General features: G+C 50.2%; 2 protein-coding genes across 2 annotated transcripts; one reads left to right on the top strand and one right to left on the bottom strand.

Moving 5' to 3' along the window:
• Positions 1 to 294: 294 nt before the first annotated feature.
• On the top strand, positions 295 to 8,181 carry LPCAT4 (lysophosphatidylcholine acyltransferase 4). Its single transcript, XM_084775924.1, has 14 exons — positions 295 to 544; positions 1,948 to 2,090; positions 2,375 to 2,595; positions 2,934 to 3,046; positions 3,167 to 3,227; positions 3,481 to 3,539; positions 3,741 to 3,775; positions 4,291 to 4,345; positions 4,518 to 4,600; positions 4,869 to 4,994; positions 5,196 to 5,328; positions 6,809 to 6,907; positions 7,316 to 7,472; positions 7,745 to 8,181. The coding sequence occupies exons 1-14, from the start codon at positions 431 to 433 to the stop codon at positions 7,918 to 7,920; spliced, it is 1,575 nt and encodes a 524-aa protein (XP_084632050.1). The 5' UTR covers positions 295 to 430; the 3' UTR covers positions 7,921 to 8,181.
• Positions 8,041 to 23,770, bottom strand: NUTM1 (NUT midline carcinoma family member 1). Its single transcript, XM_084775935.1, has 8 exons — positions 23,293 to 23,770; positions 20,698 to 20,875; positions 17,640 to 18,378; positions 14,972 to 15,100; positions 13,358 to 13,497; positions 12,647 to 12,921; positions 11,664 to 11,780; positions 8,041 to 11,329 (listed from the first exon to the last, which is right to left on the bottom strand). The coding sequence occupies exons 2-8, from the start codon at positions 20,714 to 20,716 to the stop codon at positions 9,308 to 9,310; spliced, it is 3,441 nt and encodes a 1,146-aa protein (XP_084632061.1). The 5' UTR covers positions 20,717 to 20,875; positions 23,293 to 23,770; the 3' UTR covers positions 8,041 to 9,307.

Genomic DNA, 23,770 nt, shown 5'->3' with positions numbered 1-23,770 from the left:
CCCTGACCCAGGGCTCCACCCCGCCTGCGCTCGCGCGGTGGCCGCAGCGCCCGGAAAGGTGCCCAGGGCGCTCAGCTGCGCGCCCACCTCGTCGCGCCCCGCATCCAGCCCGAGACCCTCGGAAAGGGGCGGCTAGGTCCTCGGGTCGCCGCGCTCCGGATAGCGCGAGGGGCCGAGGAGAACGCGGGTGAGCGGGGACGCCGGGGAGCCACAAGCCCCGCCCCGCGGCCGGCGCCCTGACAACGCGAGCGGCCCGGGCGGCGCCGCCGCTCCCCGCCCCTCGGCCGGCACCAGGCGGGGCTGGGACCAGAGCGCCGCCGCTGCCACCACCGCACGAGCGGTGCTGCTCTGCAGAGCCGGACGGGGAGCGGGGCCCCGACTGGGAGTGGGGGAGGTGGGGGCCGTGGCCCTCTCTCCACCTTCTCCCACCATGAGCCTGGGAAGTCCTGGGGCCTGGGCCCCCCTCGATCCCACCTCCGGGCCCTCAGCGTCCCCAAACCCGTTTGTGCATGAGTTACACCTCTCCGGCCTCCAGAGGGTTAAGGTAAGGTGTGGGCTGGGGACGTGCGGAGGACTAGTTGAGGTAGGGAGGCCCGGTGGTGAGGAACCGTGGCGGAGATGGGCAAGGGGATGCGAGAGGAGGCGGCTGAGAAGCTTGTGGAGAGGGTGTCCCGGAGTGCACACGTGGGGGCGGCCGGGGGTAGGCGAGAAGCCTTGATGAGGGTACGAGCTTAGGCGACAGACAAGCCCAGAAGTGTGGAGGAAACGAGTGGGTGAGGAGGGAGGACTGAAGGAGACACAAGGATAGGAGAGATGGAGGACACTGGAGAATGCGGAGTACATCCTTCGGAGGTTGATGAGCTAGGATGGAGCTGGAGGCTACGGAAAGCCCGGGGTGGGGGCTGGGGTGTGCTCAGCGATTCTCCGAGGCTCCGACTCAAACGGTTTGGCCTCGGAGACTGCGTCCTTGTGCCCTTCCAACACCTCCTCTTTCCGCTACCACCCCCCTCACTGCAGCACCTACTGTTGGGGGCAGGGAGACTGGGAGGGGGGGTTGGCTACAGGAAGTAGAGGGACGCACCACCCTAGGGTAGCCAGGAGGTGGTGTAGGGAGGAAGTGTCCAAGGTTTCTGTTGTGATCACCTCCCCTGAGGCCGGCCCCCAAGGGCAGGTCTATTTACCTGCTCAAACCTAAGGAAGCCTCTGGAGTCACCCTGGCCCTTGGCAACCCTTACCATGCGGAATAGGGTTGAGTGTTACCTAAGGATTGCTGTTCTGCAGTACCAGCCTAGGGATTGATTGACTTGAGGCTTTTGAAAAGTGGATCTCTGTGTTTCCACCCATCTGCTCCTTGAGCCCGAAGCGTGGAAAGAGCCCTGTACAGTGTTTGTTTGACATAGGACCTATTTACGGAATGGGATAGGATGTTGGGGAAGATCTGTCTCTAACCTACATCAAACACAGTGCTGGACACCTTCACCGCGTTTTCTCTTTAAATCCTCTTTTTATTGAGGTGGGGGGGGGGGGGAGGGAAGGGGGACAGGGACTGAGATACTGTTTCTCCGGATAGCCCTGGCTGTCCTAGAACTTTGTCTGTAGACCAGGCTGGGCTCTAACTCACGAGATCCACCTGCCTCTGCCTTCTGAATGCTGGAATTAAAGGCGGCTGCCACTACCTCCCAGCTCACTAAATCTTCTTAACACCCATTCGAAGTACTAGCTGCATTTTGTGACTGTAGCCTTTATAGGTGGGAGACCACTCAGAGTGAGAAGATAAGCCACCTAGTGGTATTTTATCCTCCTGGCCTCCCTTGTATTTTCTTCATCCCACTTGGTCCCTGTGCCTCTACTCTGTCACCTACAAGATGTTAACTATTTGCCCCTGAGGGGTTAACTATTTGCTCCTTGTAGGAGTCCTGAGGGACATTTTCTCCTATCCTTCTGCAGTTCTGCCTCCTGGGGGTACTGCTGGCCCCAATCCGAGTGCTTCTGGCTTTTATCGTCCTCTTTCTCCTCTGGCCCTTCGCCTGGCTTCAAGTAGCAGGTCTCACTGAGGAGCAGCTTCAGGAACCAATTACAGGATGGAGGAAGTAAGTGGGACCTAACTCCTGAGACCATTTCTCAGCCCTATTATACGCCCTGCTCCACCGGCACCCCACCCCCACGGGAAGGGTCTGAGACCGTTAAATGAGGTATCAGTGTCCGAGGTACCTCATTGTCTGAGTGACATGTCCAAATTACTTCAACTCAACGGCCACTTTTGAGGGAGAAAGAGGAGGGGGGGTGTGTCTCATTTTCCTAGGTGCCTGGATTGGGGACAGGATTAAGGGGGTCAACTCCCTCCTCCACTGACCCTGAAGCCTTGCCCTCACAGGACCGTATGCCACAATGGGGTTCTTGGTCTGAGCCGCTTGCTATTTTTCCTGCTTGGCTTCCTTCGGATCCGAGTTCGAGGCCAGAGGGCCTCTCGCCTCGAAGCCCCCGTCCTGGTCGCTGCCCCCCACTCTACTTTCTTCGACCCGATCATCCTGCTACCCTGTGACCTGCCCAAGGTTGTGTCTCGAGCTGAGAATCTTTCTGTGCCTGTCATCGGAGGTGAGAGAGTTCAAGAAGGCGTAGTGGGGAGGAATGGCAACTTTGGGCCAAAAAAAAGAAAAGTCAGAAATGGAAACACTAGAGAGGACTGGCTTCCGGTACGGAGAGAAAAAGTTAGGAGGGTGCTTGCTTGACTGTTGGCGGATGAAATGTGATCTCAGACCCTCAAGGCTGGGGCCAGAGACAGGTGCTAGAAAAGCCAGCCTACAGTAAATAGAGTGTAGCAATAACTGGATTGTTGAAATAATCTTACACTGTTGAGGAAATTGAGGCTGCCAGATGTCAATGCCTCAGGGCCAGTAACCAAGTGACTCCTCCTTGTAACCTTCCCAACCCAGCCCTTCTTCGATTCAATCAAGCCATCCTAGTCTCCCGGCAGGACCCTGCTTCCCGCCGAAGAGTAGTTGAAGAGGTCAGGAGGCGGGCTACCTCAGGAGGCAAGTGGCCTCAGGTGGGTACAGGTATCTCTGAACGCTTTGCCTCCTGTGCCTCGTGTGCTGTGAAGGAACGGTTCCTCTTTCTTCCCCACCTCACACCGTGCTTTGGGGCTTTCGTTTTGTTTTTCACCCAGGTACTATTTTTCCCTGAAGGTACCTGTTCCAACAAGAAGGCCCTGCTGAAGTTCAAACCAGGTGAGCTAAAGGGTGGGGGGTGGGGGGTGATAAGGTGGTGGGAGCGGTGGAGCTTTGGGGAGGCGGGGAGAGGGAGGGGCAGTGGTGACAGGGAGCCTCCTACCTCTCTGACAAGGCAAGGCAGCGGGGGAAATCCATAATAGAGCAAGAAGCCGTGCATCATTTGGGATTTGCCCCAAACCCTCGTGCAGTGTAGCTACCTCCGCGTACTGACTTCTGCCTTGCGGGGGGTGGGGGTGGACGTGGGGTTTAGGAGCCTTCATCGCAGGGGTGCCCGTGCAGCCTGTCCTCATCCGATACCCCAACAATCTGGTGAGTCTCAGTGGATGAAAGGGTGGGAGCCGGGAGCATGCATTCCCTCCTAAGTGGGAGTAAGTGAAAACTGCCGGTGGCGCCCGCGTCTGGGGGTGAAGCATGAGGTGAGGTCGGGGGCGGGGGTCTCTGCTAAAGGAGAGTGGCCAGCTTCCAGAAAGAAGAGTAACCTTCTGCCTCTCCCCTCTGCCTTTCCCATAGGACACCACCAGCTGGGCGTGGAGGGGCCCCGGAGTGTGAGTTCCGGTGTTGTGGGGGTGAGGGTGGGGGAGTGAGGTCTACCAGAGCATTCCTGGTCCAATCTCTAGAAGAGATGACTGACCCACCCCTGTAGGACTGAGAGAACTCTGGAGGAGAGTGCCCTCTGACCTCCCCATATCCCTTGGCAGGACTTCTAACCCTCCCACCTGAATCATCCCTGCTGTAATTACAGTTCCTTCTTAACTTACCATCCTGTGTTTCTTGTTTGTGGGGTTCTTTTCATTGGGGTTTGGGGGAGTTGGAGGGCTGGTTCCATCGCCTTGGTTCCCAGACTTGCCCCTTGCCTACAGCTCTTCCCCTGTTTTCTGTTCCCGCAGCATCTGTCTCTACCCGTCACCTCCTGGCCCCTTCTCCCAGCCCCCCAGCTAACTGGAGCCAAGGGTCCCATTTTTTTTTTTCTTCACCGTCACTGAGAGAACATCCCGATGCCTTGCTCAGGAGGAGCAGCCTGTAGTTAAACAGTAGCAAACACCCACCTCTCTTCTCTTAGGCTCAAAGTCCTCTGGCTCACAGCCTCTCAGCCTTGCAGCATCGTGGAAGTAGAGGTAATGACCACCACTCCACCCCACCCCACCCGCCCCTGTGCCCCCCCACCCGCCCCTGTGCCCCCCCACCCACCCCTGTGCCCCCCCACTTGGTGGGACAGGGAGAATAGAGTGGTAGCATCCATGGCTGACTTTCAGGTCCTGATGAGAGCTGCATCTGTCTGTGTTTCAGTTCCTCCCTGTCTATCAGCCCAGCCCTGAGGAGAGTAAGGACCCCACCCTTTATGCCAACAATGTCCAGAGAGTCATGGCACAGTGAGTGTTGGAAATATTTCCTGGTATCTGCCAATTATTTCCTGGAGCAGTTAATGTCGAACAAAGGGGCCACGAGGAAGAGGGGGGGAGGTTTTGAGGCAAAGATAAGGGGATGGGGGGAGGGGGCAGGGGGAGGCCATCCGACCACTATGAGACCAAGGGGAGAAAAGATACAGGAGACTGACCATTTCAGTCAGACGGAGGTAATGAAACCTCAGAAATGTCTCTTGCCGCCTCCCCTTGATCTCCGTCCGTCTTTGTCCTGTAGAGCCCTGGGCATTCCAGCCACTGAATGTGAGTTTGTAGGGAGCCTCCCTGTGATTGTGGTGGGCCAGCTGAAGGTGGCACTGGAACCACGGCTCTGGGAGCTGGGAAAGGTACTACAGAAGGCTGGGTAAGTTACCTCCAAGGTGAAGACGTGAGCAGTATCCCTGAAAGGGGAAGAGTGGGGGAAGGAAGAAGTGCTGTGCTGGATTTGACCGTCAATTCAAGGGGTCAGATCCTGCCCTAGGAGCCCAGAGCCCGGGGCGAGGTCGTGTATGACGTAGCCAGAAAGAAACTGGAGTCAACTCTGCTGTCAACCATTCCGTTGTAGGCTGTCCCCTGGCTGCGTGGACATGGGAGCAGAGCCAGGCCGAAGTCGAATGGTCAGCCAGGAGGCATTTGCCCAGCAGCTACAGATCTCAGATCCTCAGACGGTGGCTGGTGCCTTCAGCTACTTCCAGCAGGTAATAGAGCTAGAACCTGCGGCAAAATGGGCGGCTTGCCCTCTGAGCCAGTGAGCTCAGGGTTTAGAGATGAAGTCCCGGTGACCATGCCCAGCTCAATTTTGGCAAACTGTATTTACAGAAATATAACCCAAGTACCCTATCAAATTACAATTCTGATTTTTTCATTTGTGTTTTCCTTTTAAGTGCTAGGAATTCCCTAAGGTTTTGGGGAGGGGGAGTTGTTTGTTTTGTTTTGTTTGTTTTTTTGAGACAGGGTCTTTCTATGTTAGCCTTGGCTGTCCTGGACTCGCTTTGTAGACCAGGCTGGCCTCGAACGCACAGCGATCTACCTGCCTCTGCCTCCCGAGTGCTGAGATTAAAGGCATGGCCACCATGCCCGACAGACATTTAAGGTTTTTATACTGGGCAGGTGCTCTTTATATCCCTCAAAGGGCCCTTTTTGTGTTAAGACACAGTCTGTGGGTGTCAACACTCAAGACAGAACAGAACGATCATAAGTTTAAAGCCAGCCTGGTGATATAGTTAGACGCTGTCTAAAAGTTTTAAGTTTTGGGACTGGAGATAGGGCTCAGCAGTTAAGAGCATGGGTTGCTCTTCCAGAGATCTAAGATTCAGTCCCCAGCCCCCCACATGGCAGCTTAGAAATGTCTGAAGCTCCAGTTTCAAGGCTCCAACATCCCCCACACAGGCAGATGTATAAATATACATGTAGATATGCACGGAAAACACCAGTGCATGTAAAATAAAAATAAATAAATTGAAAAAATTTATTTAAAACTTTTTTTAAGTTTGGAGCAGTATGGATATCTTAAGATTTGGGAAGACTCAAGCCAGGCGGTGGTGGCATACACCTTTAATCCCGGCACTCGGGAGGCAGAGGCAGGCAGGTTGCTGTGAGTTCGAGGCCAGCCTGGTCTACAAAGCGACTCCAGGACAGCCAAGGCTACACAGAGAGACCCTGTCTCGAAAAAGCAAAAAAAAAAAAAAAAAAGATTGGGAAGACTGTCCCCATCTCAGCCAACATGTCCCCATAGACCTGGCACAGCAGCTATCCTGTTTGGATTTTCAATTAAAATAAAAAAAAGTTAGGCCAGTGTGTGTTCCCCCCCCTCCCCCCTTCAGTCTGTTGGACCAGTTCTCCTACATAGGCTGGGTCAGAGGAAAACCAGTTTGTCTGGCTTGGAAACCAGGACTGTTGGACGATGATGGACGGTAATTCAGAATTCCTGGGGGAGTCCCTGACTTTCCTAGATGTCGGGAGTTCTCGTCACCACACCGTTTGGCATAGCTTACTGCAGAAAGGGATGGGGGGGGGGGACCTGAGAACTCCCAGGAGCCCTGGGGAGTGCAGTACTCCGTTCTGAGCAGAGTGGTCACAAGCATCATTTGTAAGCCTACTGCAGAGAACCCAAAGGCCAGAGAGCAGTAGGAAGATGTACCGTCCCCACCCACATGGCTCTGGTTTGCCACCCTCCAGGATGCCAAGGGTTTGGTGGACTTCCGAAACGTGGCTCTTGCCCTAGCAGCCCTGGATGGGGCCAGGAACCTGGAGGAGCTGACTCGCCTGGCCTTTGAGGTACCTTTGAGGGAAGACTGCTGACACGCTTTACCCCACAGCTCCATCCCAGGAGGGCGATACATTGCGCTGTTCCCAGTAGCTCTTAGACAATGCATGCTCAGCATCCTACCCCAGTGACACACTGCCTAAAACTGCCTGTCTCCAGTATCTCCTGAGGCCCCGCTGGAAACAAGAAGGCAAAAACTAGATGACTTACAGTTCCCCTGAAGGAAGGGGCACTAGAGGTCTAATATGGCTTATGTGCAGCCTGTTGGGCAAGCTTCTCAGTCAGGTTGAGGCAATGTCTGGAGGAGAGAACTTCACAGACATATCTCTCTCTCTCTCTCTCTCTCTCTCTCTCTCTCTCTCTCTCTCTCTCTCTCCCTCCCTCCCTCCTTCCCTCCCTCCCTCACTCCCTCTCCCAAGCTCTTTGCTGAAGAGCAGGCAGAAGGACCTGGCCGCCTGCTGTACAAAGAGGGCTTCAGCACCATCCTGCACCTGTTGCTGGGTTCACCCCGCCCTGCTGCCACGAGTTTGCATGCCGAGCTGTGCCAGCCTGGATGCAGCCAAGGCCTCTCCCTCTGTGAGTCACCGTCTTCCCCCCATGCACAGACACCAGGGTTACCGTCTGCCCCAGGATACATCCTGAACCCTGAGCTGGCCGAGAAAGAGGGTTGGTGGCCAGTGTAAGGAATTAGAGCCTCTGAGAGACCGAGTGGGCGGGAAAACAGGCAAGTGAGGAGACAGATCAGAGGGGCTGGGTATACCAGTCTGAGGAAAGAGAAAGGAGAGGCTTTCTCTTCTCACCCTTAGGTGATTTCGCTTTTCCATTTCCCATTTCTTCTTCCTGGCCAGCTCAATTCCAGAGCTTCTCCCTCCACGACCCTCTGTATGGAAAGCTTTTCAGCGCCTACCTACGCCCCCTACACAAGCCTCGAAGCACTTCCCAGATACCAAATGCCTCATCCCCCAGTGACCCCACTGCCCTGGCCAACGGGACTGTACAAGGCCCCAAGCAGAAGGATGACTGAGCACCTCAGCCCCCCAACTCTCTCCTCAGCTCAAATCCAGCCCTGCTCTCAGGACAGCGCCAGCGGCCTACCCTATGCCTCAGCCCCATCTCTGCTCCTGTTTGGTTTTTTTGGTTATCATTGTTTGTTTGGTTTTTTTTTTTTTTTTTTTTTTTTTTTTTTTAGTTTGTTTTAATTTTTTGTTTGGTGGGTTGTTTTTTTTTTTTTGTAAAAGACTATTTTATATATAAATATAAATATATATCTATTTAAAAAAGTAAAGCTTGGTCCCGTGGGTGGAATCATTAGTTGTGAAGGAAAGAGATGGTTGGTTGCCAGATTTCCATTGGAATTAAAAAAAAAAAAAAAAAAAGAACAAACAACAACAACAAAACCACTCCAAAGATTGATCTTGGCCATACCTGAATTCTCTCATTCACAAACAGACTGGGGTATTTCCGTTACAGAAAGCATAAAATGACTTTGTATCTTCCCCTCCTTTTGCCACCCCCTTAACTGACTTCTTCATGAACCTCTTTTCCAGCCCGTTCCCTCTTGTTCTGTCCTCATTAAAGATGAAAATATAGCTTACTACCATTTCCATATTTAACAGTCCCACTGAGAGTTTATTCTGTCGCCCATACTTGGAGCAGAGACCTGTGTCAGGAAAGCAGTCTCCTCCAGGTCTCACCAGCCACACAGTGCTTCTCCTACAGTGACAGGAGGCCAAGGACATAAAAGTCCTTCCTGTGTAGCCCTTAAAGGAAGAAAAGTCCCGGACCCTGCTCTTGGAAGCACCCAACATGCTCTGTCTTGACACAAAAATGTAAAATAAATTAGATGTAGAAAGTCAAATCTCAGACCTGACCTAAAAACGCATCATACCTCCACATCCCCCAATAGACTAAAGGAGGCAGATAATAACAGGCTTATCCAGACAAGACCTGCCAGTGCCAGGTTCTGGCTTAGGAAGGGGGAATGGATAACCATTTGGCACAACTGTTTTAGAACCCATCTGTCTGGTCTGTCTGGTCATGAACGTAGTTCTTAGCAAAACATAGCAGGGAACCAAGAAAAAGCTAGTGGCGTGGTAGATGGATGTACCAAATATACCTTTATTATAGCACTTTATGTCACAACCAGGATGCTCACACAGAAGAGCACATAGCATTTTCTAACCAAAAACAATATTTTTCCTTGTAACTTTCCAAAGTCCTCTCCCTTTCCTTCCCACTAAAGACCCCCTGCAGGCTAGCCAGTCTGACCTTTTACCCCAGGCTCTCCAGCTTCTTGCACAACAAAAACAGCATCAGGCTGGGGCTGCTTCTCCACTGGGGAGCAACAGTAATAGGCTCTGGGGCACCCACCTTTGGGTGCTGCTAGGTGGAGCAGGGTGGCCCTCCGCTCCCTAGTGGCTACGACGTCGTTTCTTCCTTTTGCTTGTGACTAAACTGTCACGCCGCCTTTTACGAGGCTGTGGGAGCTGCACCAATTCCAGGGTAAGGGGCTTCTGCCCCGAACCATCAAGCTGAGCTCTGAGCTGGGGCCGCTCTACATCAGTAGCTGGGTCCCCAACTAGGGCTTGCTTCCCAGACTTGGAAGTAGATGAAGGTTGGCCACAGTCATCTACTTGAGTAGAGAGGTGGGATGTTTTCGGGACTCCCTGACCTCGAGAGGGATGACAAGGAAGCCCTCCTGAAGAGAGGCTAAGCTTTGAAGCCAAAAGGTAGGCAAAGTTGGAGAGTTCTCCATCCTCTTCTTCCTCCTCCTCCTCTTCCTCCTCCTCCTCCTCTTCTTCCTCGCCCCCCTCCTCCTCCTCTTTCTCGCTTCCTTTTGCCCTATCTACTGAGTTGTGTGTTTCTCTAATAGGGATTTCTCTCAGAACAAAAGCACCCCTAGTTCCCCACCTAGGGGAAGTGCTTCCCAGGCCCTGGCCAGATGTTGACTTGGCAGCCTCGAATGTATAAGATTCTTGACTGTCTTGTAAAGGATCAAGGTCGGTAGGTTTGGAGGAGACAGTATCTTCCCTGCCCTCCCCTTGGAGATTATAGGAATTAAACTTTGATGAGAAGGAATCCTTACTGACCCCTGGTTGGGGACCACTGTCATTTCTAACATCTAGTATGTTGACCTGTTCTATGTTTTCCAACAAAGGAAAAAGTAGATTATCTCTGCTCTCTGCCTCTTGGCTAGCCTGGGGAGACGAGGAGGAGGCATCCTGGGTCCCAAGGATAAGGAGATTGCCTTGGCATGTGGATATCGGGGTGTCTTTTGAAGAGCCAAGTGTGGAGGGGTCAAGTGCTTCCAGCAATGGGGGGCAAGCTTCATCCCACGGATCACTAGGATCCTGTATGGTCCCAGGGCTCGGCTCTTGATCTTCTTGGGACCTCAGAGCTGGGCCATTGGGCATCAGAGACCCTGGCAAGCTGCAGGGGTTTCTCTGTTCTAGGACAGCTGTCACATCTGTGCCTCCATAGGGAACCTCACCAACCCCCATATTCTCAGGCACTGTGGTTTTTCTAGGACCTGGAGAAACACTGTCTCGGGGACCCAGTGCCTGGTCCTGCCTTATACATGTCTCATCTTGGATGCTATCTAAGACCGTTTCGATTTCTAAGGGCAACTCCACACCCACAGCATCTATGTCACTGCTCAGCCACAGTTCTGGGCTGAGAGAAATGCTGTCTAGGTTGCCATCTGCTCCAGGGGAATGGTTCTGATCGTAACTCTGGACCATGTCAGGACCTCTGTCACTTCCCCACATGGCTCTTGAAGAGCCTTTCTGGGACACCGCTGAAGGTTCTCTCCCTTGAGTAAGTACCCCAACTCCCCCGATCTGTGGTCCTATCTGCAACCCCAAGGCCTGCTTTTCTAACCCAAGTCCTAGCAGAGGAACTGGCTCTACAAGTCCAACACCCAAACTGGGGGCTCTCATGGGTTGGGGATCTTCTTGCCAACAAAAAGGTAAAGCCTCTGGATTCCTATCTGCTACTGGGTAGTGCTCAAAGGACCCAGTGCCTCCTAGGAGGCCACTGTGAGTTGCAGGTAGCTGTTTTATAGCCTTCCCAGAGCCTTCTCTCTCCATCCCCAGGGGTTCCTGCATCCCCTGTGAAGCTGCCAGCTCTAGCTGCAGGTCCCAGCTGATAGAGGACGGCAGCACGTTCCCATCCTTGTGAATCCCCCATGGACCACCTAGCACTGGTTCCTGCCCACCATGCATTTCTCTTGCCTGCTTGCCTGGAGAAGCAGATTTTCCAGTGCGAACAGTGCCCGCTGCACCCCCCTGAAGCCCAGGTGAGGACCGACCCCTCCGACCCCCATCTTCGTCTTCATCAGAAACAGAAGGACTTGAGTCAGACTGAGCTCCGCTGCAGCTTGGCGGGTCCTGTGCATCTTCCTCCTCCGAGGCCAAGAGTCGTTTCTGGACCAGCTGGAAGGGAATCGACAGATGCCAATTCTATACATGGTTAGGAGAAGAGGAGGCTGAGTGGGCGGTAGGAGACAGTAAGTAGTGTGAGGAAGAACAGCAAGTGTTTAAGTGATGGTATCAAAGATAGGTACTGCAACCTCTTTCTGCCTTGGAGCTTTATTCCCTGGCTGAGAGGCTTTCCACACCCATGTGCTTTGTTCACACAATCCCCTCCCCGCTTGTTCTAGATCCAGAACCCAACCATGAATCCTCTAAAACAGTATCAGGATACTAAAGAATTATACAAAACCAGGCAGGGCTCCTGTTCCTGGTGTTGTCTGCTTCCCAACTTTACCTGGGCAAGAGTAAGCCCTTCTTCTTGCTCTAGCTCCTCAATTAAAGACAAAGGATCTCTCTGTGCTTCTGGGGACAGCATATCTGCCAGAAACTGAGGGTGGATAACCGCCTCCACCTGGGGAACAGGAAGAATAATCGCGTAAATCTGGATATGAAGTAACCCGTAAGGCCAAGTGCTCTAGAGGCAACGCTATGAGGTACACACCCCCACTTTTATTTCTCCTCCTCCTCCTCTTCCTCCTCCTCCTCCTCCTTCTTCTTTTAAAGACTTATTTATTATGTATACAGTGCTCTGCCTGCGTGTGTGCCTGCAGGCCAGAAGAGGGCACCAGTTCTCAGTAGAGATGGTTCTGATCCACCATGTGGGTGCTGGGAATTGAACCTCGGGTCCTCTGGAAGAGCAGACAGAGCTCTTAAGCGCTGAGCCATCTCTCCAGCTCCTCTCTCTCTCTCTCTCTCATTTATTAAATTTTATTATTCAGATTACATCCCAATTGTTATCCCCTCACTTGGATCATCCCGTTCCCGCCTCCCTTCCTCTTTCACCCTATTCCCCTCCCCTAGGTCTGTGACAGAAAGGGACCTCCTCCCCCACCCATATGGTCACAGCCTATCAGGTCTCATCCTGGTAGCCTGCTTACCCTTCCTCTGAGTGCCACCAGGCCTCCCCACCAAGGGGAAGTGGTCAAATAGGGGGTACCAGAGTTCATGGCAGAGTCAGTCCCTGCTCTGCACACAACTGTGGGGAATACGCTGTCCATTGGCGAGATCTGAATATATGCCCCCACTCTCACCCTGGAGTTTGTTACAAAAGTTGGTGGTAGTTGTTACCACCAGCTACTTATGTGTGCATGCACATATACCCATTTCCAGATTATAGAATGGAGCCTTCTGCCATATGCAGAAGCCCAGATGGCTGCCACCTCATAGTGCCCAGCCTCTAAGTATCTACTATAAATGAGCCACGTGGACCCAGCTCACCTTGGAGACAAAGACTTCCTGAGAACACAGTTCATCAAAGTAGCTCAGAAGACTTGGGTCTGGAAACGTCCCTGTACCCTCCTGTTGCCCCTCTTCCTCCTCTGTCTTCCCAGTGTCCGCGTGGCTCCCCATCAACCCTTCCATGATGTCAATATATTCTTGCACAGCTTCTGGTGGGATCTCTTTGGGTGCCTCAGGAACGGGAGGCCTTTGGGATCTGCGCTGCCGCCGGCGGGGAGCCCGGGACTTAGAAGCTGCCCTCTTCGGAATGTACACTGAGGGAAGTGATGGATAGTGAGAGAAAAGCTTTGGTATCTACTTCCCAGTGATACTTGTAAGGCAAGAAATCGGGGTCTAAGAATTGGCTTCAGAACGGGATCAAGCTTTGGGGGGAGAAAACATAAAAGCTGCAGGCTATGAGAGAGAAGGCTGTGTTAGGAATCTTTCCACACATCTTGACATTCCAAGGAACTGCCGGATCCAACCCCCATGTCTTAGGGTGGTAAGGTACAAGGCTCATGCACAGTCTAGATGAGAGTGCAGTTTCCTTGACCAAGATCAATAGCTAATTCAAGACCATGGAAGCCAAGAACCCAGCTGCCTATGGGACCTTGTGTTTGGCTCATGAAATGTCACTTCTGGGGAAGAAAAGTGACAGAAGCAAAAGCAAAACTTTTTCCTAATCCTCATCTGGTTTGTGGGTAGCCTTACCGGGCTGCTGGCAGGCCTCAGGGACCAGAGGCCCTGGAAGATCAAGTTTCAAAGGGACTCCAGGGGACAGACCCAGAGACCCATTCGGCAGCTGTGCCTTCTGCATCTGTGTCTCCTCCTCAGCCTCAAACTCCATGAACCTGCAGAGGGTATAAAGAAGGAACAGCCAGACTAGAGAGATGGTTCAGTGGTTCAGATCTCAGCACCCTCATGGCAGCTAACAGCTGTTTGTAACTCCAAGACCTGACATCCTTACACAGACATAGATCATGCAAGCAAAACACCAATACACATTAAAAAAAAAAAAAAGAATAACCATTGAGATGTAACAAGAATAAATTAATAAAGTAAAAAAAAAAAAAAACCAAGCCTTCAGGTAAGACCACAAAAAAAAAAAAAAAAAAAAAAAAGAATTAACTTTTAATAAGGGGAGGGGGGCTGGAGAGATGGCTCAGAAGTTAAGAGCACTGGCTGCTCTTCCAAAGGCCCTGAGTGGCATCCTCTACTTCTGTGCCATAACTATCTCACTCCATCCTATGAGCTCGGTGCGGTCAGTCTGGCCTCTGCAATGGTCTAGAGATACACTCTAAAGGGTTGCTCTTTACAGCCTCATCGGCCCCTTTCTACTACTGAAAATGATGGCAGAATTCCTGAACCAGAGACCACCAGGAATCAGAGCCCAGCAAAGTGAAACAGCTGGAACAGGCCCTAAAGAGTAGACCTAGGAAGCCAAAGCTTCAGATTAAAAAAAAAAAAAAGTGTACCTTTCTTCTGATAGAAAGGAAAGGTACACTTGGAAGAAATGACAAGGCTATCCTGTAGAAATGGGAGATAAAGGGGCAGGAGACCAGTCTGGGTGTCCAGTACCTGGCCAACCTCTTCCAGAATTGGTCCCTCTCAGGGATAGGGGAGAAAGCATTTTCTGTGCTATTTAAAAATAAATAAATAAATAAAAGGAAAAGTGAATCTGAAGTTCTACATCGCAACTTGCCACCTGGGGATAACAATTGAGATGTAATCTGAATAAATTACACACACACACATATGGGTTAGAAAAAAAAAAAGAATCTTCATGGTGAGGTTCTTTCAGCATGGGATTTTCAGAGGCGCAGGAAGGACCTGGTCCTATCTACCCTAATATCCTATATAGATCCAAGGCCCCCGAGGCAGGGGCCCTTTTAAGAGCAAACAGAATAAAACAACCCCAGCGTCTAGGATCTAGGTGGCAGAAACAACAAGGATCCAGGAGACCCGTCATGTAGCCTGCAGCCCTCCTCCTGTGACTCTATTTTTAAGTTCATTCCATTTATTTTATTATATTTGTGTGTGTGTGTGTGTGTGTGTGTGTGTGTGTGTGTGTACATCGTGCATATGTAGACCTCAGATGACAGCTTTGGGGAGCCTCTTTCTCTACTTCCTTCATGTGGGTCCTGAGGCTCAAACTCAGACTGTCCAGCTCAGTGGCGGACACCTTTACCTGCGGAGCCATCTTGATGGTCTGTCCATGACAACCTGCCCCCCAATACACACACACACACCTGCCTGTTGCTGCTACCCCTACCACGTGACCACTCCCCTACCCCTGAAGAGTGAATGAGGATGCATCAAACTCACTTCTCTGCCATCTCATAAAAGATCATCCGGTCAAAGTTGCTGGTGTGCTCCCACTCCTGCAGAGCCCTCGGCAATCCTTCCTCCAAGGTCATAGAAGGCTTCAATCGGGCCAGGGAACGAAGCACTGGGCTAAAACCCACATTAGGTCAGACATATTGTAAACGGGTGCCCTTCATTTATTCTGACACCCACCTCATTCCCCAGCGCCCCTCCTTCACCAAACCTAGCAAGCCCCTCGGGCCCTGTCACAGTTCATTTTCATGAGACATCCAGACTCCACGGCACCCCCCCCCCCACAGTTGTCTGCCATTCTTGCTGACCTTAACCACTGAGATGTGCTTTCCACAAAAATCAAATGACCCACCTTTAATTCTCACGGGGCTCGCCTTAACTGAACACTAAAAAGGAATCATTTTATAGTGTGTAACGATAACATGGGTTTAGCCCAGCCAGTTGGTAGTGCATGCCTTTATTCCCAGCACTCGGGGGGGTAGAGGCGGGGAGGATCGCTGGGAGTTCAAGGCCAACCTGGTCTACAGAGTGAGTTCCAGGATAACCAAGACTACACAGAGAAACCATACCTCAAAAAATCAAAACAACAATAGCGAGAGGGAGGGAGGGAGGGAGGGAGGGAGGGAGGGAGAGAGAGAGAGAGAGAGAGAGAGAGAGAGAGAGAGAGAGAGAGAGAGAGAGAGAGAAAAGGAGAATGGATTTAACCCTGCCCAGAGCCTATTGAATTTCCAAAGACTTATTTAACGAACCCGGCAGGAGGCTCTAATTAAATCATGTATAGTCGTTTTTGGGGTTTGGTTGGGAGATAGGGTTTTCCCTCATTGGATTTTCATTCTTTGGCTCCAGAACGCTGTCATAGATGTTCAGATAGAATCTGGACCATTACTTCTGGAAGGCTCCAGAGAAAATCAGAGTGTGGACTAAAGTACAGTCTTCATTTTAGCTTCTCTTTAAGCCCTTAAACATTACTGAGTATCAGAACCACCCGGGAAGCTTGCTGTAAGCATGGGCTGTAGAAGCCAAGATCCCAGGACTTGAGCATCTAATCAGCTTCCTGGGCGGCTGTTTATCGGGTCTGGATCATCCCTACCCTTGACACTGAAACATGGAGAGCAGGAGTGGGCCAGAAACCAAAGGGGGATGGATCCTAAGCAGACCTCAAGAGCTCACACTAGTTCTAGGGTCAGAAGGTGTGCCACCAGGTCCCCAGAGAGAACTTAGGAGCCATCTCATGAATCCGAGAACTCAGTAAGGTGGTGTTTATTGAGGACTTTGGGAGTGTCTCTTGATCACTTGCTCCAAAATCTGGATGAGGAAGTTCTTCCATTAAAAGGGAGCATGATTTTTTCCCCCCAAAGTCTGGTAAAAAGAGAGTGTTTATTCAATGGTCTCTGAATGAGAGATATGGTCTAGCTGGGAAGCAAAGAAAATTTCCCTGATGACTAATGACTGACATATAAACAAAAGCAGACTGCCTGTGACGCCATGCTTCTGGTCTAAGGGAGGCACATTTTAGCCTTTTGTGGGCTCACTTCCTCTTCAAGATTGCCTTTTTACAGTAATAATAATAGGTGACCATTTAAAGGATTTCTTTTCTATGCCAGGCACTTTGCCAAGCACCTTTAATCTTCTAGTGAACCCTCGCAGATAGGTATAATTACCCCCATCTTCTGATGAGGAAACTGAGGGCAAAGGTGTTAAATATCCTACTCTGGATCACACACCTAACATGTGCGGAGCCAACTGTGCTCCCTCCCCTCCCTAGTTCACCTTGACTCCTCAGTAAGAGAGGCTTCACACACACTAAGGTCTTGGCCTGGCCCAATGCCATCTTCCCCAACCCACAGAAATGAGTCAGGGCCCAGCCCACCTCATCCCAGGTCATCAGTGTCAGAGGGCAAGCAGGGAGGGCCCTGACATTTGGGGTCAGGGACCTACATGGCAAGCTCTGCTTCCTGCTCTATGACAGGAAGTCTCTCAGTCTTCTCAGGATTAGTATAAAATGCTTGCCTCACTTCATGAGGCTGTAGGTATTCTTTGAAAAAGAAAGAAAGAAAGAAAAAGAAAGAAAAACGGTCCCCGAACAGTTCTTTTTTGTTTTGTTTTGTTTTGGGTTTTTGTTGTTGTTGTTGTTGTTGTTGTTTTTGTCTTTTTGTTGTTGTTGTTTTAGGCAGGGTTTCTCTGTGTAGCCTTGGCTTTCCTGGACTCGCTTTGTAGACCAGACTGGCCCTGAACTCACAGCGATCCACCTGCCTCTGCCTCCTGAGCGCTGGGATTAAAGGCGTGCGGACACCACCACTCAGCCAGAAGAGTTCTTCTAAGCCAGGAAGAATGTAGTACTATTATTCATTCCCTTAACGGTGTCTTTTCACTCTCATAACGGCCTTCATGAGTTCTGGAGTATCTGAAACCTGTCTATCCCACTCCTCTCTAAAAGCCCTAGGAAAACTCAATCTCAGAACACCCTCCCCCCCAACACACACACACATGCACACACACACACACACACACACACACACACGCACACACACACACACGCACACGCGCGCACACGCACGCACACGCGCACACGCACGCACACGCGCACACGCACGCACACGCGCACACACACACACACACACACACACACACACACACACACACCCCCCACACTTACATAAGAAAGCAGGACAGAGCCTCTGCATCAGGACTCTGGGCTAGGTGAGTCCGGGCCAAGACTTTGTAGCGCTGCCAGCGACGATAGTTCTCATAAACACCCTTGGAGGCACAGGCAAGGTCACCTTGAGAGGGCTTCTGGGCAGGACCTCCTTCCACAGTGGCTGCTTGTGTTCCTGGCCAGGGCTTTTCCAGGGGAGCAATCGGGGCCAGCTGGGCGGCTGGTGGTAGAACCTGCAGAGGAAGTCCAGCAGGGCCCTCCTGGCTCACTCCAACAGCCACAGCAGGCAGGATGGTCTTCACATTAGGGGCTATCACATATCGAGGAGGAGGAGGAGGAGCAGGAGGAGGAGGAGGAAGGACAGGAGGAGGAGGAAGAGGAGGAGGAGGCCCCTCTTGGCTCCCACAGGGAACACCTAAGTTAATCCAGTTTAGGGCTGTCTGAGTAACAATAAGGTTCTGAGTTTGAGAGGGTTCAGCTGGCCCTACTTCTGTTTTGACTTTGACAATGACCTGGCCAGTTCCGGCCACACTGGAGCCAGAGTCTCCTCCTGTCACCAACAATGGGCTAGGGAAAGCAGAAAGGAGCAGAGGATTGCCTGGAGAGAAAGCAGGAGGTATGGGGGGCTGTGGAGATGGCTTCCAGAGGGGTTGGTCTGGCGGGACAAAGGGGAGCACAGTGAAAGGGGACGGGCCAGCATCAGGCTTCATGGCCATATCTGGTCCTGGTAATGGAGAGGCTGTTGAGAGAAAGAAGAGAAGGGAGTTGGAAGGAGACCAGAAGTTAGGCCACTTGACTTCCTTTCAGTCCCTAAGGAGTCAGAGCACTGACTCTCATCACATGAAGGAAGGGACATGGGTGCCTGTGTTTGTAAATGTCTCCCAACTAGCCTTTTACCCCTGAGCTACTAGGCTGGAGAAGCGGCTCCCTCTCAGTGAGACACATAGACCTGCATCTCCCACGAAGAGCAAGCCCAAGCCATCACTGCCTCTAGGAGCTTCTCTTAGAATAGCTCCGCTGTCGGCTGAGTGCACGGGAAGTTCCAGGCTCTTGAGTAGCACTCAAGGCGGCTTCAGAAACACTGGTCCATCCCTCTCCTCCTGGTCCTACTCCTCTTGCTCCTAATCATCTCCTCAAACGTCCCAAGATGTGTTTTATGAACAGGCTCAATGACTCTAGGACTCCTAGAGTTCCTTTCTCCAAAAAGAGAGTCCCACTCAACATCCACGGATAGCTACTAACCCTACCTACTCCACAAGACAGAGAAGGCCCCTGCTCCCAGCTGCTCTGTGGCTTCTGTGGCCATCCACAAAAGCATGATCCCCAGGACAGGGTATGAAGGACTCTCGCTTCCCAGAAACTTCATTATGCAACATCCAGCAATAGCTAGAAGGGTTAGATAAGGATCAGGAAATAGTGACGGGAGGACCTTGCAGGGAGGCTTCCTTCCAGTGCTTTCAGTAACTACGGAGACATTGAAATTAGGCAGCGCAGACTGTCTGTGGTCCTGCATCTTATTGTTAGACGTTTAGGGCTCACAAAGAACAAAGCACAGAGCCAGAGCTACGGAAGAAGAAAAATCTAGAGCACAGTTCCTGCTGGGAACCAGCTATGTGGATAAGCACACAAATGTGTACTTGGTTAAACAGGGCCCGGATCCCATATGACTTTTAATGATAAGCCAGAACCCAATTGGCCTAATTTCATGCTATTATTCTTCCTTTAAAAAAAAATTATTCCACCAACAAACCAGCACCACTCAGATTCCACTTCCTGATTACAAAGGAGACGTGTAATAGGAACTAACTAATGTTCCCACTCATCCGAGCCATAGAGCAGAGGGCCGGGTTAGACCACCAAGTTCTGCACACAGTGAAATGTTCCTAAGGTCTGAGTTCCACAGGGCTCCACAGTTCTGAGTTCCACAGTTCCACAGGCAAGAAAACTGAGCATCTCACTGTGGCTATCTCTTCCAACCCGAATATCAAGAAAGACTGCCCCAAACAAACAAACAAAAAAGTTCAGCTTATTTTAAAAATACATGGAGGTTTGTAAATGCAATGACTCTGGAGGATGATCACGAGTTCAAGGCCAGCCTGGGTTACATAGGGAGCTCCAGGGCAGCCTGAGAAGCTTAGTGAGACCTCGCCTCTAACTAAGAAATGGAACAAGGGCTGCAGCTGTGGCTCACAGAATGCTTGTGTAGCATAGGCAGGGCCCCAAATTCAACTCCAATAAACAAATATTCTCATATGTACTACAGGCAGAGAGGGAGAGGGAGGGAGGGAGGAAGGGAGGGAGAGAGAGAGCACACATATATACATGCGCTTAGAAATCATCTATGGAAGTTCCTGCCCTAGAACAGTAATTAAATGGAACTTTGACCTTAGACTCTCAAACTTCCAGATATGTGCCTAATAAATTACAATGAAAACAAGCCTGCTGCCTGAACTGGGCGGGGGGGGGGGGGGGGGGGATCAGACCCTGGGCACAAGCAGGTTTGCAAAATCTCTGGCCTTGTTCGCGGGCTTGTGAGTGAATAACCCCCACTGAGGAGTTTTAACTCTGAGTGAAGCTGTTGCCCTGGCCCAATCCCACTTCTCCATCCTTTAGCCTACTTTCCCTCATAAGAGCAAGAGATTCAGCCCTGCCTTCTCATGGAGAAGTCCTAGAGCAGGCACTAGTTGCCAGAGGACACGGATCTTGAGTCCTGAAACCCGGAGAACACCACTCATTACTATACACAAACCAATGCTTTCACCATAAGAGTGTTTAAGTGGTCCCTCTCCCTGGGAATCAAATTGGTAATTGGTATTCAATCCCAACATTCAGTGTGTTACTTCTCACAATCATTTGGTTCATTTCCAAGGATGCTCTCCCCAATTCTTAATGGTAAAAATCTACTCCCCTGGCTCCCTAACGCCTGTGTGGGGTCTAATGACTCAAATCCCTACAGGTTGGCCTAAATCATTCGTTCCTGGGTAAAAGTGACAAATTTGACATCCCAGGGACATGAACGGGCAGCAGATACTCTACACTCTATTACGCTCAGTCTTACTTCCGTCTGATGCCATCATTGGATGTTTGGGTACACCAACAGTGGCTGTCTGGGAGCCTCCAGAATGAAGCGGTTGGGTCCAGGATCCAGGCAGTAACCTAGCTCCAAAAGATGATATCCACGGAAGGTAGGGTAAAGGCCGAGTCAAAGCAGAATTAGAATGTGGAACTCAGGCATTCTGTAGTGGGGGGAGGAGAGAATGGGGAGATATTAACACAGTGGGTTCTAGTAAGTAAGCAAAACCCAGAATTTAATAACATGACTGTTGGGCATCTTCTTCTAAGACAATGTATACACTGTTTCTCAGATTCCCAGCATTCTACTGTAGTTTTCACTTTTGGCTTCTTATTTTTCTGTTCTTCAGCAATATATCTAATCCTGCACCCTTCGGTTTCTCCAGTTCTGTCACTGGCTTGCCATTAGTAACAGGTCGGTGGTAGACCTTTGGCTTGTTTCACTGACGACTCTATTTTCTGATCCGGATTCAGAGCGCACAATTTATACAGTTGAGGATTATGAAAACTAAATGTTTGAAATTGAAGGGTCTCAGATGATGCAGAGATTTCAATGGCTGGGGTGTGAGCGCCACCTTCTTGAAAGCTGCCACACACCTGTGATTCTAGGACTCAGGAGGCTAAGGGAGAAGGTTAGATTTTGCGAAAAGCCCAGGCGACAAATTGGGACTAGCTTGACTGAAAAAAAAAATTTTTTCCCCCTAAAACCCAAACAGCTCTGCTAATCATGGAAGCCACAGCTTTTTCCATTTGCTGACAACCTTAACTGAAAATTTTAAATTAATTAATTATTTTTGAGACAGGGTCTCACTCTGTAGCCCTAGCCGGCTCAGAACTCAACAGACATCTGCCTGCCTCTACCTCCTGAGTATTGGTATTAAAACCTGTACATTTAGCCAGGTGTGGTGATGCATGCCTTTAATCTCAGCACTCGGGAGGCAGAAGCAGGTGGATCACTGTGAGTTTGAGGCCAGCCTGGTCTACAAAGCAAGTCTAAGGCAGCCAAGGCTTCAGAGAAACCCTGTCTCAAAAAACCACACCAAATCAAAACCGTACATTTAAAAAAGAAGAAAAAAAGAAAGAAAGAAAGAAAATACCTTTAATAGCTTTTAAAGGGTTTATGTAGTTTTATTTTATGTGTATGAATATTTTCTCAGATGTATGACTATGGAGCTGGGTGCATGCCTGGTGCTCACAGAAGCCAGAAGAGGGAGTCAGAGCCTCTGCAACTGGACTTGTGGCCAGTTGCAAGTTGCCATGTGGGTGCTGTGAACTGAACCTGGATCTTCTGCAAGAGATTCAAGCATTTCTTAACCACTGAGCCATCTCTCCAGTCCCTTTTTAATCATTGAGACAATCTGGCTATGGAACCTAGGAACTGAAGGAACTGAAGACCCTCTGACCTTAGACTCTTGAGTGCACAACCTCTGACTTAAAATTGCCATAAAGCCTTTTCATTAAGTTACTTTAAAATTTTTAAGTTAATATATTAGCATGGACCAAAAGTCAGACTAAGAAAATTTTTGAGGGGGAAGAGAAAAGGGGATGGGAAAGTGAAAATGACTAAAAATAATTTTGTGTGCGTGTGTGTGTGTGTGTGTGTGTGTGTGTGTGTGTGTGTGTGTAACAGTTGATAACAATAACAACAAGAACCACACAGAAGAAACAAAAATCCAGGCTATGCAAAATAAAATATGAATCACCAAGCACTCTTCCTTTTCATTTCCCAAGTCCTCCTTGCCAGAAGATACTAATATTAGCTGAGTTTTTTTGTTGTTGTGGTTGTTGTTTTGATTTTTTTCAAGACAAAGTTTCTCTTGTAGTCCTGGCTAGCTAGGACTCACTTTGTAGACCAGGCTGGCCTCGAACTCACAGCGATCCGTCTGGCCCAGCCTCCCGAGACAGACAGACAGACAGACAGACAGACAGACACACACACACACACACACACACACACACACACACACACACACACACACACACATACACACACACACACGGGCGCGCGCATTTTGTTCGCTTGTTTCTCAGTTTGAAACAGGGTCCAGGCCGGCCTTGAACCTTCTACATGTGGGATATCCTTCTACCTCGGCCTCCGAACTTCTGGGGTTACAATCACGTGCTAAATTCCCTGGCTTTCTCAATGCATCTTATGCAACGGCAAGCAAAACAACTATATTCATTACTTTAAAAAAAATACTTTAATTTTTTTTTCTGGCTACAAATTTAATGCGCTATAATATTTTTGCCACTATAAGTAGCGCTGCAAAGATTATTTGGCAATATCTTGATTTTAGTTTGTGTCTCTTTTTCTTTTTCTTTTTTTTTTTTGGTTTTTCGAGACAGGGTTTCTTTGTGTATTCTTAGCTGTCCTGGACTCGCTTTGTAGACCAGGCTGGCCTCGAACTCACAGCGACCCACCTGCCTCTGCCTCCCGAGTGCTGGGATTAAAGGCGTGCGCCACCACGCCCGGCTAGTTTGTATTTCTTTAAATTAGACTTTTACAAGACTTTTCATTCTTTTAAAAACTAGAAATGCTCCAAGAAGGAGGTACCTTACTGTGTTATTATCTGCTACTCACCATGTAAGAAAGAGCTGAATTTGCGGACGAGTACCGAGTTTGAATCTCGGTTCGACCTCTCGAACAAAATCCGCCAGTTTCATAAGAAAACCTTTACGCTCTTTTCGCTTTGCATAATATCGAATACCCATCATGCACTATTTGCCGCCAATATTTTGAAATGGGGCGGGGAACCGGATGTAAAAGTAGGGGTCGGAAAAAAGTCTTACTTCTTCTCTAGGGTATAGGAGGTTGAGAATCCTGGAGCCCTTGTTCCTCCAGGAAGTAGAAAACTAGTGCCTCTGAAATGGGTGTGAAATTTGAGATTAAAGACAGGACTGGAGGCATCAACATTCAACCCATATCCATTCCTACTTCCTAACGCCTGGCAGTGCCTGGCACACTGTGGTCAATTTCATGGATCTTAATAACTCTGCAAGGTTGCTGCTAGCTGGAGTCCAAGGCCAAACAAGTCTTGCTCCACTATGCCCCCTTCTGA

Source organism: Acomys minous (genome assembly GCF_964271855.1).
Source record: "Acomys minous genome assembly, chromosome: 3".
Classification (NCBI taxonomy): Eukaryota; Metazoa; Chordata; class Mammalia; order Rodentia; family Muridae; genus Acomys; species Acomys minous.
Note: the sequence above shows the minus strand (reverse complement) of the source record. Positions and strands in the feature narration are given on the sequence as shown.

Bases quoted from the DNA above. Each gene is read 5' to 3' on its own strand.
- LPCAT4 (XM_084775924.1), top strand. From the start codon at position 431: ATGAGCCTGGGAAGTCCTGGGGCCTGGGCCCCCCTCGATCCCACCTCC. The intron at 4,995-5,195 runs GTAAGTTACCTC...ATTCCGTTGTAG, and splicing joins AAGGTACTACAGAAGGCTGG to GCTGTCCCCTGGCTGCGTGG. The intron at 7,473-7,744 runs GTGAGTCACCGT...CTTCCTGGCCAG, and splicing joins CAGCCAAGGCCTCTCCCTCT to CTCAATTCCAGAGCTTCTCC.
- NUTM1 (XM_084775935.1), bottom strand. The intron at 15,101-17,639 runs GTAAGTGTGGGG...TGTGGGTTTTAG, and splicing joins GCTCTGTCCTGCTTTCTTAT to CCCAGTGCTTCGTTCCCTGG. The intron at 11,330-11,663 runs GTAAAGTTGGGA...ATTCCCTTCCAG, and splicing joins AAGGGCTTACTCTTGCCCAG to CTGGTCCAGAAACGACTCTT.